Below are 12,727 nucleotides of genomic sequence, written 5' to 3'. Positions count from 1 at the left end.
CCTTTGCTGTTTCTGACAGGATTACAATGTCATCGGCGAATCTCAGAGTTTTTATTTATTCTCCACGGATTTTAATTCCTACTCCGAATTTTTTCTTTTGTGTCCTTTAGTGCTTGCTCAATGGACAGATTGAATAACTTCAGGGATAGGCTACAACCCTATGTCACTCTCTTCCCAAGCACTGCTTCCCTTTCATGTCCCTCGACTCTTATAACTGCCATCTGGTCTGCACTAATTGTAAATAACCTTTCGCTCCCTGTATTTTACCCCTGTCACCTTCAGAATTTGAAAGAGAGTATTCCAATCAACGTTGTCAAAAGCTTTCTCTAAGTCTACAAATGCTAGAAATGTAGGTTTGCCTTTCCTTAATTTATCTTCTAACGTAAGCCGTAGGGTCAGTACTTCCAATATTCCTACGGAATCCAAACTGATCGTCCCCAAAATCGGCTTCTACCAGTCGGGATTTACTACACGGAGCTTATTGTCGGTCATTTCCAGCCACTCGTCTTCCCATCGACGCATGACTTTGTACCTCAACAGCGAGGTGATAGCATGCAGGAGGATGGCAAAATGAAAGAACTGAGGAGCAAGAAACGCCTACGTGACTGTGAGATCTGCCCTTTCCTTCCCCACACTACCCATGCGGCCTGGTACCCAGCAGAGAGACACCTTCTTCCCCTTTCGTTGCAGTTTGAGGAGGAAATCCTCGATATTCTAGATTACTTTGTCTGCTGGGTGCTAACGTTGGAGAGAGTGAAGGGCAGGTAGAGAATCGGAACAGACAAGAAATTTAGCACTAGAAGAACGACTCATCTGCTCCGGTGCCCACAAGATCGCATATAACTCTGCATCGACGGCAGTAAATTCTTAAGGCAATCGGACCTTGAGGACGTGATCCTAGAAAACGACAGGTTCCCTGCTGAGATTCGTCCGTAAAGACAGCTACGTAGTTGTGGCATTCACATAAAATGTCAGAAAGTATCGCATTAAAAACAGAAGCAGGAGTGCAATCTCTCGTGTACTGCAGTCCGCAGCTAGTGGCTAGCGTTGCTGCCTCTGGATCAGGGGGTCTCAGATTCGATTCCCGGCCGGGTTGGGGATTTTCTCTACCCAGGGACTGGGTGGCTGTGTTGTCCTCATCATTTCGAGACAGTGGCTAGATTGGACGGTCTAAAAGAATTGGACTGTGTAAAAATTGGGACTTCGTACGGGCGCTGATGACCGCGTAGTTGAGCGCCCCACAAACCAATCATCATCATCATCATCATCATCATCATCATCATCATCATCATCATCATCATCATCATCATCATCATCCTGTACTGCACTACATCTAAAATAATGCTGGGACCCTGCAGTAACCAGGGCGGTAGACGGTTAATACCCTGTATTTTAGGTTGTACTTGCTACATGCTGAGTGACTCGCAGCACGCGGTTTCCAAATGGCAATGTGGCTCGTGGACGGTTGGAAAAATGGCATTACAGAAGCGGACGAGCAAGAGTATGGTTTGCGGGTAAAGGCGCACCTGCGAGGAATTTACACGTTTGACGCTCTATGAGGAGCTGCCTCCGGATAGTAAGTGGCCTCAGCCCATAGTCTGGGTATGGGACTGCCTACAAGCACCCGTGGTCAGCCGAATCCCTTCATGGCGGGAAGTGTCAATGATCTTCCAATAAGAAGGCCTCGCTGATCTGTACACCGTGCACCCACAGTCCAAACACGAATGCACGAAATTCTTATAAAACTGGAGCAGACACGTCCTGTCCGGTCTCCAAGATTTGTGGCTTAGGCACTTTAAGATATTCAATGCCGTTAGGATTCTGACTTTCAGGTCTCTCAGATGTTGCAACCAAGACAATTTGGAGTAAAAAATGAAGTCCAAGAACCTTAATGAGTCTCTAAAATGTAAAACTGAAAACCCGTCATTGCAGCCCACTTCTCTAATCTCCGCAACGTAAGTTTCAAGTGATGGCTCGCTGTTGTAACACTGGAGGAGCAACGGCAAAATCGTACACAAATAAGGAGAACTGTACAGGACTCCTTACCGTAGATGTGATACTGTTTATGGTTACGATAAAGGGGGTGATACTTGAAACACTGTTCTGCGTGTATCATTCTCCTGCTCAAAACGATCGAACAACGAGTCATCAACTCTGGTCCTAAAAAAACGCTGAGACAGTAAAAACTGTATGAAGACGGGGAGGTGTCCACGAAAGCGCCATTAATGCAGCTGTGCGAGAATACAGTGTCTGCAAAGGTGTATCGGACGCCTTACTGATATCAGAGAATATGCTGGTACAGTGACGTTTACGTAGAAAAGCCTGCTGAATAGCCGCCTCTAGCAGGGTCAGGTTGTCGACAGTGAACCGAGATCTCCGCAATCCACACTGAGAGCAGCTAAGGAGTTTCCTGATCTCTAACAGCCAGGCCAGACAAGGATTAACCATTCGCTCCAGCCTTTTTCCTACACAGCTCGTTAAGGTCATACTCCGATAACTACTGGGACATGTGAGGTCCTTGCCCGTTTTCAGGAGAGGTATCAAAAGTACCTCTCTCCACGATTGGGGAAGATCCCTGCCTGTCAGACAAGATTAAAACATTCTAGGAGGATTTCCTTTGTCACTGCTGGCAAGTGTCGAAGCTTGCAGTACTGGATTTGGTCCTAACTGGGTTTAGTAGCACGAGTCTCAGACAGGACCAACAGCTCCCACATGGAGAAACGGTAGTTGTAAGTCTCAGAATTGTTCGATCTACAGCCTCAAGGTAGCGACGAAGCGCCCAGATCCTGGCCGGCATTGGCACTAGTTTGTGCAGAATTCTCTGCCAGTGTCTGATCGATGTATCCGTGCACTGTTTCAGCCCTGCTGGTATTTGCAAACGACTGCCTTTACCGTAGGTTCTGATGCCTTCCCATACTTTTGTATAACAAGTGTAACGGTTGATAGAGTCCAGGCCATTCCTAGACTGTGTTTCGATGTTCGAAAACAGCCAACTGGCTGTTATCTTTGCTGACCATCCATGTTGGTGGCTTCGCTTCAATAGGTGAATGCAGACTGGGGAGTGGTTATTGTAATGGAGGTCGTCAATGACCTCCCATTGAACAGAGGCTGCGAGGGCTGGAGAGCAGACAGGGAGGTCGATGGCTGATGAAGACCAGTAGCAGTGCAGAAATGAGTGTGAGTACCTGTGCTGAGTATGCACAGTTCGTGAGACGTGATGAGGTTCTCCAAAACCCGACCCTGAGGGCAAATAGAGGTCGAGTCCCACAAGACATGATGGGCATTGAAGTCTCCCAGAAAGCCCAGAGTCTATTGCACCTGATACAGCGAGCAAACAGTGATTCTCCAACATCCATGAATTTCAACAGGAGCTGCTTGCAGTCCAGTAGCCAGGGGGAGAGCACAGGAGTGTTGCACATTATTGACAGTCGCAGCAACCCCTCCCTTGGCTCTGTCTCCAGTCAGATCAACCTTTTGGTGAAAGGTAGAGTCCCGTAGCACATGGCTGTCAGTGGCTTAAAATGTGTTTCTTGTAAACACAGACACAGGGGGATTTCCTGCACTAGAAGTGTCAGTTCCTCCACATGTGTCCTGAACCAATTAATGTTCCATTGTAGTATGGGAGCCATCTATCACGGGGGCTGCACTTTCACCCTGTCTTTCCACCAGGGACAGGAGCCCATAATGAGTGGGGGCTCAGTCTGGGGCGAGACATCAAGCTCCATTAGCTCTACTGAAGAGTTAAGGCAGACATAAGATAGTACGACATGGATATCATTGGACTGTTTACTTCCCGACACCATTGGTGGTGGGCGTTTGGGCTTTTGTGGCAATGGTAGTGGAACCGCTGGATGGTGGATCACGTTTTTTTTTTTGCCCTGTGTAGGCTCCAGAGCCTAAATCACGGCAGTGTTAGTGGCAACGATGGATAGTGGACTAAACTGAACCTTTGGAGGAGCAGGGAGCTCCGCAACGTTAGTGACAACAGCTTGTCTGATGTTTTGGGAAGAAGTGTAGGGTTTGAAGGTACTAGTGCTGACACTAGCAACCTCCGTTTAGGTAGCAGCATAGGTCTTCTGAAGTGGTTGTTTAAGAGGTAGCAAACTTCGGTGGCTATGTGGCCTTATAGACTTCCTGGCCTCACCATAGGACACACAAGCAGTTGTTGTGATCTCTTGTATCTTCCTTTCTTCAAGAAGACAATTGCAGACACTACTTCAGACAGGGTGGTCGCCAGAGCAGTTTACACACTTTGGAGGAGGTGAACATAGACAGCCTTATCACATTTGCCGCAAGTGGTTGCCCCCTTACAACCTGAGGTGTTGTGGCCAAAGCACCTACATATAAAACAGCACATTGGGTTAGACAAATAAAGCCGCACGCTGGGGAGGAAACCAGCCTAACGTGCTCTCGAAGTGCTGTGCTCTTGAAAGTCGGGCTAAATGAGTTGGATTTCACATTCATTATGTTCTGTACATCAACGATGCCTTCTTGGGAGAACTCAGCTTTCAATTCTTTTTCGGGGAATGTTGATCCCTGGGAGTCACAACACCTTTGATCTATTTCAAAGTGGTGTTCAGTTCACTTTCCATTGCATACTCCTCGAGGCATTGAGCTTTCTTAACGTTCTTCACTTGCTGGGAATTTTAAGTTTCTACCAACAAGATCCCATTTCACAAGCGCCTGAGAGATTTTAAACTTCCAACGATTCCACCTATACCATTTCGTATGTAATATGGTGCAACTTTCTCAAAGCTCCCCTCTTTCCGCTTAGTTATAAGAAACACATTCTGGTCACCAGCATGTGTTCTATTACTCGATACTGAAAGAGTGTGTAATCCCCAAGTCAGGAGGCTGGCTAAACAAACTCTTTTTTGATCGGCTCACCTTTTCTACTGGGAGGACGACGAGAAGATTTTGAAGGATCCAAGCTGATCCCACAAACAGCTAGGGAAATAAAAGCCCATCTTGACACAGCCCCACATGCCCAGGTGAGCCTTATACAACTGAAGTGAGGCAGATTCCCCAGAGGCTGCCTGCTAAGGCTATTCCACCTCAACAGCTATGCATCTCATCAGCGCACAGCACTCTTTGAGACCGAGGGCTTTTTTTTTTTTTTTTTTTTTTTTTTTTTTTTTTTACATAGATTTGTACCATCCCAGAGTCCCCAAAGTCCCCAAAGTTTGCCACCTCCTTTGCGTCTACTCTTAAACAACCAGAGCTTCTGGTGACGGGGGACTGGCGGCGCTTACCTGTCTCCTGCTCAGGAACCCCAGGGTCGCCACGCCCATACTCAGCTAACGAATGCTGGGCCCCTAAGGGCCTGAATTTCTTAAGGCCTTTGTAAACCCTCGTCGCCAGTTTTGTATAGGCCTCGTCGCTACTGCTGTGGAGGCCGAGTTACCACTGTTGTTACGATAGGTCGAGTTTGTGAGTTCGTGAAACGGCTTCTCGTGCAATACCCCTCTAAGACAATTTCTCCATGCCACTATTCCACAGCCATGCACCAGTGTCAGGTAACAGGATAGGAGATCGAAGGTTCTATGCTACCCCAACGAACTAGTAACAAAGTCACACAAATGAGTCAAAAAGGTTTACTTATCTTTGTGACTAGTTGAATGGTTAAGTCTCCAACACTACATGTAATGTAACACAAAAAAGACCCTCAATGGCTAAGGGCAAATAATAGTAGGAAAACTTCACAGTACATAGCAAATGCAATTACAACTGTCTGTTCACTTCCAAGAGTTCCGTAAACGTCGTTTCCTGTCCAAGTCAGCCCGAAACGTTGATCTATAACCAAGTGGGCGAGAGCTGCCCTTCTATCTTCCGAGTAGGCTTCTGTTCGTTGTCGTCCGGCCATTGGCGGATTGTACTCCGCCGGCAACTGGCCAAGGCGAAGTCTATATCTTCATCCTCAGCGCCGCCCGTGGAACTCGCGCAAGTGGCGAGTGTCTATGGTACTGGCACAGCTCGCATCTTTTCGCCTGTGGTGCTTTTGCCCTAGTTGTGTTTTGTTAGGACGACACATCAATGGCCACTTGAAATACGAACATCACATATTTTGAGAGAATCAACAGATCTGCGTCACGCTACGTTACGCATACCCCGTAACACGAAGAGAAACATCGCACTTAATGGCAGTTGTCGTCTTACAAAGCAATTTATAATCAGTGTATGACCAAGTGATAACGGCAGAGCGATACCTAAATCCATCATGCAAAGCTAAAGATTAATATTACATGATGACTGAAGCAGGAAAGTGAGGTATTTACAGAATATGTACGACCATCGCAAACCTCATACATTTCCATGTAACATGGATGGATTTAAGAAAGTAGTGAATGGACATTAGAAATATATGCATTGCCGCGAGAGGAAGATAATTGGACGCTGCGATGAGTAATCGTATTTATCGTGAAAGGCGGATAGAAGGGAGGCTCACACAGAGCAATCACTTAAATGGTGCTGTGAACTGATGACAACACGACGGCGACGATAATGGTGATACGACGATAGCGACAATAAAAATGAAAATGACGATGAAAATAATGATGACGATGCTTTTAGAGCTTAAAAATCTCGGGAAAGGCTTACAGTTTTGGAAGTGCAAAGTGAACAGATTTCATCAACGAAAATTTCGACACTTCTTGGACAAAATACAGATGCACAGTACTCACGTCGCGGAACTGTGCAATGCCCAGTTCGCCGAGCTCGGAGACGGAAGGGTAGGCGGCTTCTGGTTGGATAAAGAGCTGGCACAAGGCCATCTCCTCGCTGCGGAACATTGCCCCCATGGCTGCGGGTTACCTGCAAAGAAAGGTGACATTAGAGCTAAGCGCACGTAAAAAGGCAGCTGCGTGTTGCGTTCTGCGCAGATAAAGAGAGGTCACTTGCCGGAATCGCCAGCGCACCCTTCGACTCTGTCCTACCCTATAAATCCCATCCGCCTGCCTCGACAATTGGAAATATATGCCCACTGTCGGCTGCTGGCATGATAAACTAAAAATAAAATAAAGACGCACTGCGAAAGAATTATCTGAATGGGAAGGAAATCTGTATATGTGATGAACATGTACAGACAAACAAATGATTACAATTTGAGAAAAATTGGATGATTGGTTTAAGAGAAAGAGCTCCACAAGTTGAGCAATTCAATTACGCGTTGGTAAACCTCTGGCTCCTTGTGCAAACAGTTACTCGAGTTGGCACTGATTGGTGGAGTAGTTGTATGTCCTCCTGAAGGATGTCGTGTCAAATTCTGCCAAATTGGGGCGTTAAATTGTGAAAATCCCGTTCTGGTTGGAGGGCTTTGCCAATAATGCTCCAAACGTTCTCTACTGCTAAGAGGTCTGTAGACCTTGCCGGGCAAAGTAGGGTTTAGACGCACGAAGAGAAGTAGTAGAATCGCCCGCCGTGTGCGGGAGTGCAGTATCTTGCTGAAATGAAAGTCCAAGATAGCGACAAAACGGGCCATAGAATATCGTCGACGTACCTTTGCTCTCTGAGGGGTGCTGCAGATAACAGCCGAAGGAGTCCTGCTGTGAAATGAAATGCCACCCCAGACTATCAATCGTGGTTGCAGGACGTATGACGGGCGACACTCAAGTCGGTACCCCACCACTGCCCGGGGCATCCCCAGACACGTCTTCAATGGTAATCTGGGCTCTGTTCGAAGCGGGATATATCTTTCTTGATTATCACTTAAAACTGAGCCTCGATTATCAGCTAAGACGTGTCTGGAGACGTTGCGGTGGGACACCAACATGACCGTCGCCCGCCATATAGCCCGACACCAGGAGTGATGATCTCGAGTGCCATTTCATTTCAAAGCAGGGCCCCTCTATACATATTACGTCAGCGTTCAAAGGTCACAGGCATTCTCACCACACTTCAAATGATTTGCTGGAATAGTAAGTTCAGGTGAATATTGTTGTGGGAAGTTAATATGGTTCAATTTGTATTCCAGAGGGCAAATATCGCAAGGAATGATACTTCAAAGAGCAACTTATATATCTGCTGGCTAAAAGTATATACATGACGGGAGGGCTGTTACTTTTCATGAAACTACTGTTGCTGTTGTCTGTAGTCCAGTATGGTCTATCGTACGAGTATATAAAGCTCTACACTTTTCCGTAACTACTGCAACCTACTTCCTACATCAATCTGAACTCTTTTACTGTATTTGGTCACCGGTCTCCTACAGTTCTTATCTCTTTCCTCCCCCCCGCTTTCGTCCATTATCTGATTGACGACTCATTGATTGCACAGGCTGCCTCCTATCAACCGATCCCTTCTTTTTAGCCGTGTTGAGCCACAGATTACTGTTTTCCCCATCTAGATTCAGTGGCTCCAAATTAGTTAGTCGATCTATGCAAGTAATCTTCAGCATTCTACTGTAGCATCACATCTCAAAATCTTCTATTGTCTTCAAGTCTGAAGTGCTTATCGTCCACGTTCAACGTTAGTTCCAATCTACACTATAGACAAATACCTTCCACACACTTAAATTTATCTTAAAAACGTTTTGCTTGCTGCATTTCTATTCACTCTACCAGCATCAGCTATTTTGCTGCTCAAAAAGAAAAATTAATCCATTACTTCTAATTTCTCAATTCCTAATCCAATCCCCCTTCAGCACAGCCTGATTTAATTCGAGTACATTCCATTACCCTTGGTTTAATTTTGTCTATGTGCATCTTGCAACTTCTTTTCAAGGTACTATCCATTTCGTTCGACTGCTCTTCCAAGTCCTTTGCAATCTCTGAGAGAACTATAACGTCATTAGAAATCTGAAGTTTTTATCTCTCCTCCCTTCTCTAGATTTCTCCTTGGTCTCCTTCACAGCTTGGCAGAGCTAGCCATCACAGAACTATTGCACCAGGTGTGCTAACAAAACAATTACATCTGGTGTGCTAGATATATGAGACAGGTAAAATAAACTTCAAGAAGACTAACTCTAATTCCAAAAAACAGGCCAAGTGCGAGTTGGACTCGCTCTCTGAGGATTTCGTACAAATTTAGTATGTATATAGACAGTTCATCTGTTCTGGTAATCGATAATAACCAATGATTTTTACCTGTAATTGACACTGGTACTGGCAAGATATGGGACCCTGTGATTCCATGACTTTCGAGAATGTTTTATTTCAGGCTTGAAGACAGGTAACAAATGACAAACTAAATATTTTTTCATGTGATATAATTACAGACTGACAGTTTTCTAATTTTTTTCTTTACTTGTGCTTGCAACTTTGCTTGTTGCCAAGTTTCATGATTCTAGGCCAACAGGAAGTACCCAATAGATTTTACGGAGAGGGATTGCGAGTATCAAAATGTGGCATAAATGAGTGTATCCTTTGATTTCATTGTGTTACTAGCTAAACGTTTATACACCATCAAGGGGCCATGTACCTCAGCCTGTGACAAATTTCAGCTTAATATATCTACCTGCATCACATGAACCATGGACTTTGTTGTTGGTGGGGAGGCTTCGGTGCCTCAGCGATATATATAGCCGTACCGCAGGTGCAACCACAGCGGAGGCCAGGCAAACGTGTGGTTCCTGAAGAAGGGCACCAGCCTTTTCAGTAGTCACAGGGACAACGGTCTGGATGACTGACTGATATGGTCTTGCTGTGCTGGTACTACGAACGTCTGAAAGCAAGGGGGAACTACAGCTGTAGTTTTTCGCGAGGACATGCAGCTTTACTGTATGGTTAAATGATGACGGCGTCCTCTTGGGTAAAATATTCGGAGGTAAAATAGTCTCCCATTCGGATCTCCGGGCGGGGACTACTCAGGGCGACGTCGTTATCAGCAAAAACAAAACTGGCGCCCTATGGATTGGAGCGTGACATGTCAGATCCCTTAATCGCGAAGGTAGGTTAGAAAATTTAAAAAAGGGAGATGGATAAGTTAAATTTAGATATAATGGGATTCAGTGAAGTTCGGTGGTAGGAGGAACAGGACTTCCGGTCAGGTGAATGCACGGTTATAAATACAAAATCAAATACGGGTAATGCAGGAGTAGGTTTAATAATGGAAATAGGAACACGGGTAAGCTACTATGAACAGCACAGTGAACGCATTATTGTAAACAAGATAGTAAAAACCCACACCGACCACAGTGGTAGAATTTCATATGCTAACTAGCTCCGCAGATGAGGAGGAGATTGAGGAAATGTATGATGAGATAGGAGAAACTTCAGATAGTTAAGGAGAAGAAAATTTAATATTGATGGTAAGGAAGTGTGGAGAAAGTAGTAGGCGAATATGGACTGGAGAAAGCAATGAAAGAAGAAGTCTTCGGGTAGAATTCTGGAGCATAATTTAATCGTAGCTAACGTTTGGTTTAAGACTCTTGAAAGAAGGCTGTATACGTGGAAGAGACCTAGAGACACCGGAAGGTTTCAGGTTGATTGTATAATGGTAAGACAGAGATTTAGGAACCCTGTTTTAACTTTTAAGACAATTCCAGGGGCAGAAGTGGACCCTGACCACAATCTATTAGTTATGAACTATAAATTAAAACTGAAGAAACTTCAAAAAGGTGCGAATTTGAGGAGATAGGACGTGGATAAACTGAAAGAAACGGAGGTTGTAGAGTGTTTCAGGGACAGCATTAGAGAATGATTGGCAGGAATGGGGGAAAGAAACACAGTAGAAGAAGAATGGGTAGCTTTGAGAGATGAAATAGTGAAGGCAGCAGACGATCAAGTAGGTAAAAAGAAGAGGGCTAGCAGAAATCCTTGGGTAACAGAAGAAATACTGAATTTAATTGATGAAAGGAGAAAATATAAAAATGCAGTAAATGAAGCAGGCAGAAAGGAATACAAACGTTTCAAAAATGATATCCACAGGAAGTATGTAGAGGCTTATCTCACTAGGGGTAAGATAGATACTGCCTACAGGAAAATTAAAGAGACCTTTGGAGAAAAGAGAACCACTTGTATGAATATCAAGAGCTCAGATGGAAACCCAGAAGAAGAGAAACCAGAAAGGTGGAAGGAGTATATAGAGGGTCTATACATGAGCGATGTACTTGAGGACAATATTATGGAAATGGAAGAGGATGTAGATGAAATGGGAGATATGATACTGCGTGAAGAGTTTGACAGAATACTGAAAGACCAAAGTCGAAACAAGGCCCCAGGGTAGACAACATTCCGACAGAGCTACTGATAACCTTGGGAGAGCCAGCCATGACAAAACTCTTCCATCTGATGAGCAAGATGTAGGAGACAGGCGAAATATCATAGATTTCAAGAAGGATATTCTACTGGTAATCCCAATTCCAAAGAACGCAGGTGGTCACAAGTCTGAAAATTACCGAATTGTCAATTTAATAATTCACGGTTGCAAAATACTAACACGAATCCTTTACAGAAGAATGGAAAACCCGGGAGAAGCCGGCATCGGGGAAGATGAGTTTGGATTCCGTAGAAATGTAGGAACACGTGAGGCAATACTGACCCTACAACTTCTCACAGAAGATAGGTTGAGGAAATATGAACCCACGTTTATAGCATTTGTAGAGTTAGAGAAAGCTTTTGACAACGTTGACTGGAATACTCTCTTTCAAATTCTGAAGGTGGCAGGGGTAAATAACAGGGAGCGAAAGGATATTTACAGTTAGTACCAGATGGCCGCTGCGAGGGTCGAGGGGCATGAAAGGAAAGCAGCAATTGAGAAGGAAGTGAGACAGGGTTGTAGCCTATCCCCTTGTTATTCACACTGTATAGTGAGGAAGCAGCAAAGGAAAAACAAGAAAAATTTGGAGTAGGAGTTAAAATCCAGGGATAAGAAGTAAAAACATTGAGGATTGCCGACGACATTGTAATTACTTTAGAGACAGCAAAGGACTTGGAAGAGCAGTTGAACGGGCCGGACAGTGTCTTGCAAAAAGGATATAAGATGAATATCAACGAAAGTAAAACGAGGATAATGGAATGTAGCATAACTGAATCAGATGATGCTCACGGAATTAGGTTAGGAAATGAGACGCTGAAGTAGTAGACGGATTTTGCTATTTGGGAAGCAAAATGACTGATGATGGTCGAAGAGGCGGATATAAAATGTAGACTGGCAATGGCAAGGAAAGAGTTTCTGAAGAAAAAAAAATTGTTAAAATCGGGTAAAGATTTAAGTATCACGAAGTCATTTCTGAAAGTATTTGTATGGAGTGTAGCCACGTATTGGAGTGAAACTTGGAAGATAAACAGTTTAGATAAGAAGAGAATAGAAGCTTTTGAGATGAGGTGCTACAGAAGAATGCTGAAGATTAGATGGGTACATCACGTAACTAATGACGAGGTATTAACAGAATTGGGGATAAGAGAAATTTGTTGTACAACCTGACTAGAAGAAGCGATCGGTCGGTTGGTAGGACAATTCTGAGGCAACAAGGGATCACCAATTTAGTACTGGTGGGAAGCGTGGGGGGGGGGGGGGGGGGGGTAAAAGTCGTAGAGGGTGACCATGAGATAATACAGTAAGTAGATTCGGAAGGATGTAGGGTGCAGTAGTTACGCGAAGATGAAGAGTCTTGCACAGCATAAAGTAGCATGAAGAGCTGCATCAAACCTATCTTTGGACTGAAAACAACAACAACAAGAACAACCAACAACAGCGTCTAGCCGCTCCCAAGAAAAAGGCGTTAAAAGACGGTTGATCATAGAGACAGTCTGATAAATGACAATTTTTTTTCATGTGATGTAATTATTGC

The 12,727-nt window shown here is 44.6% G+C and overlaps 1 protein-coding gene across 3 annotated transcripts in view; it reads right to left on the bottom strand.

Moving 5' to 3' along the window:
• LOC124798206 (V-type proton ATPase 116 kDa subunit a 1) overlaps positions 1-12,727 on the bottom strand; it is a 660,233-nt gene that overhangs the window by 149,024 nt on the left and 498,482 nt on the right. For all 3 annotated transcript variants that reach the window (XM_047261510.1, XM_047261508.1, XM_047261509.1), the window contains one exon: positions 6,681-6,810. In XM_047261510.1, coding sequence (XP_047117466.1) covers positions 6,681-6,797 — 117 coding nt within the window. In that variant the 5' untranslated portion in view covers positions 6,798-6,810. The remainder of the gene's footprint in view (positions 1-6,680; positions 6,811-12,727) is intronic.

Source organism: Schistocerca piceifrons, chromosome 5 (assembly GCF_021461385.2).
Source record: "Schistocerca piceifrons isolate TAMUIC-IGC-003096 chromosome 5, iqSchPice1.1, whole genome shotgun sequence".
In the NCBI taxonomy this organism is placed as follows: Eukaryota; Metazoa; Arthropoda; class Insecta; order Orthoptera; family Acrididae; genus Schistocerca; species Schistocerca piceifrons.
The sequence above is the reverse complement of the archived record's forward strand: the minus strand, read 5'-3'. Positions and strand labels throughout refer to the sequence as shown.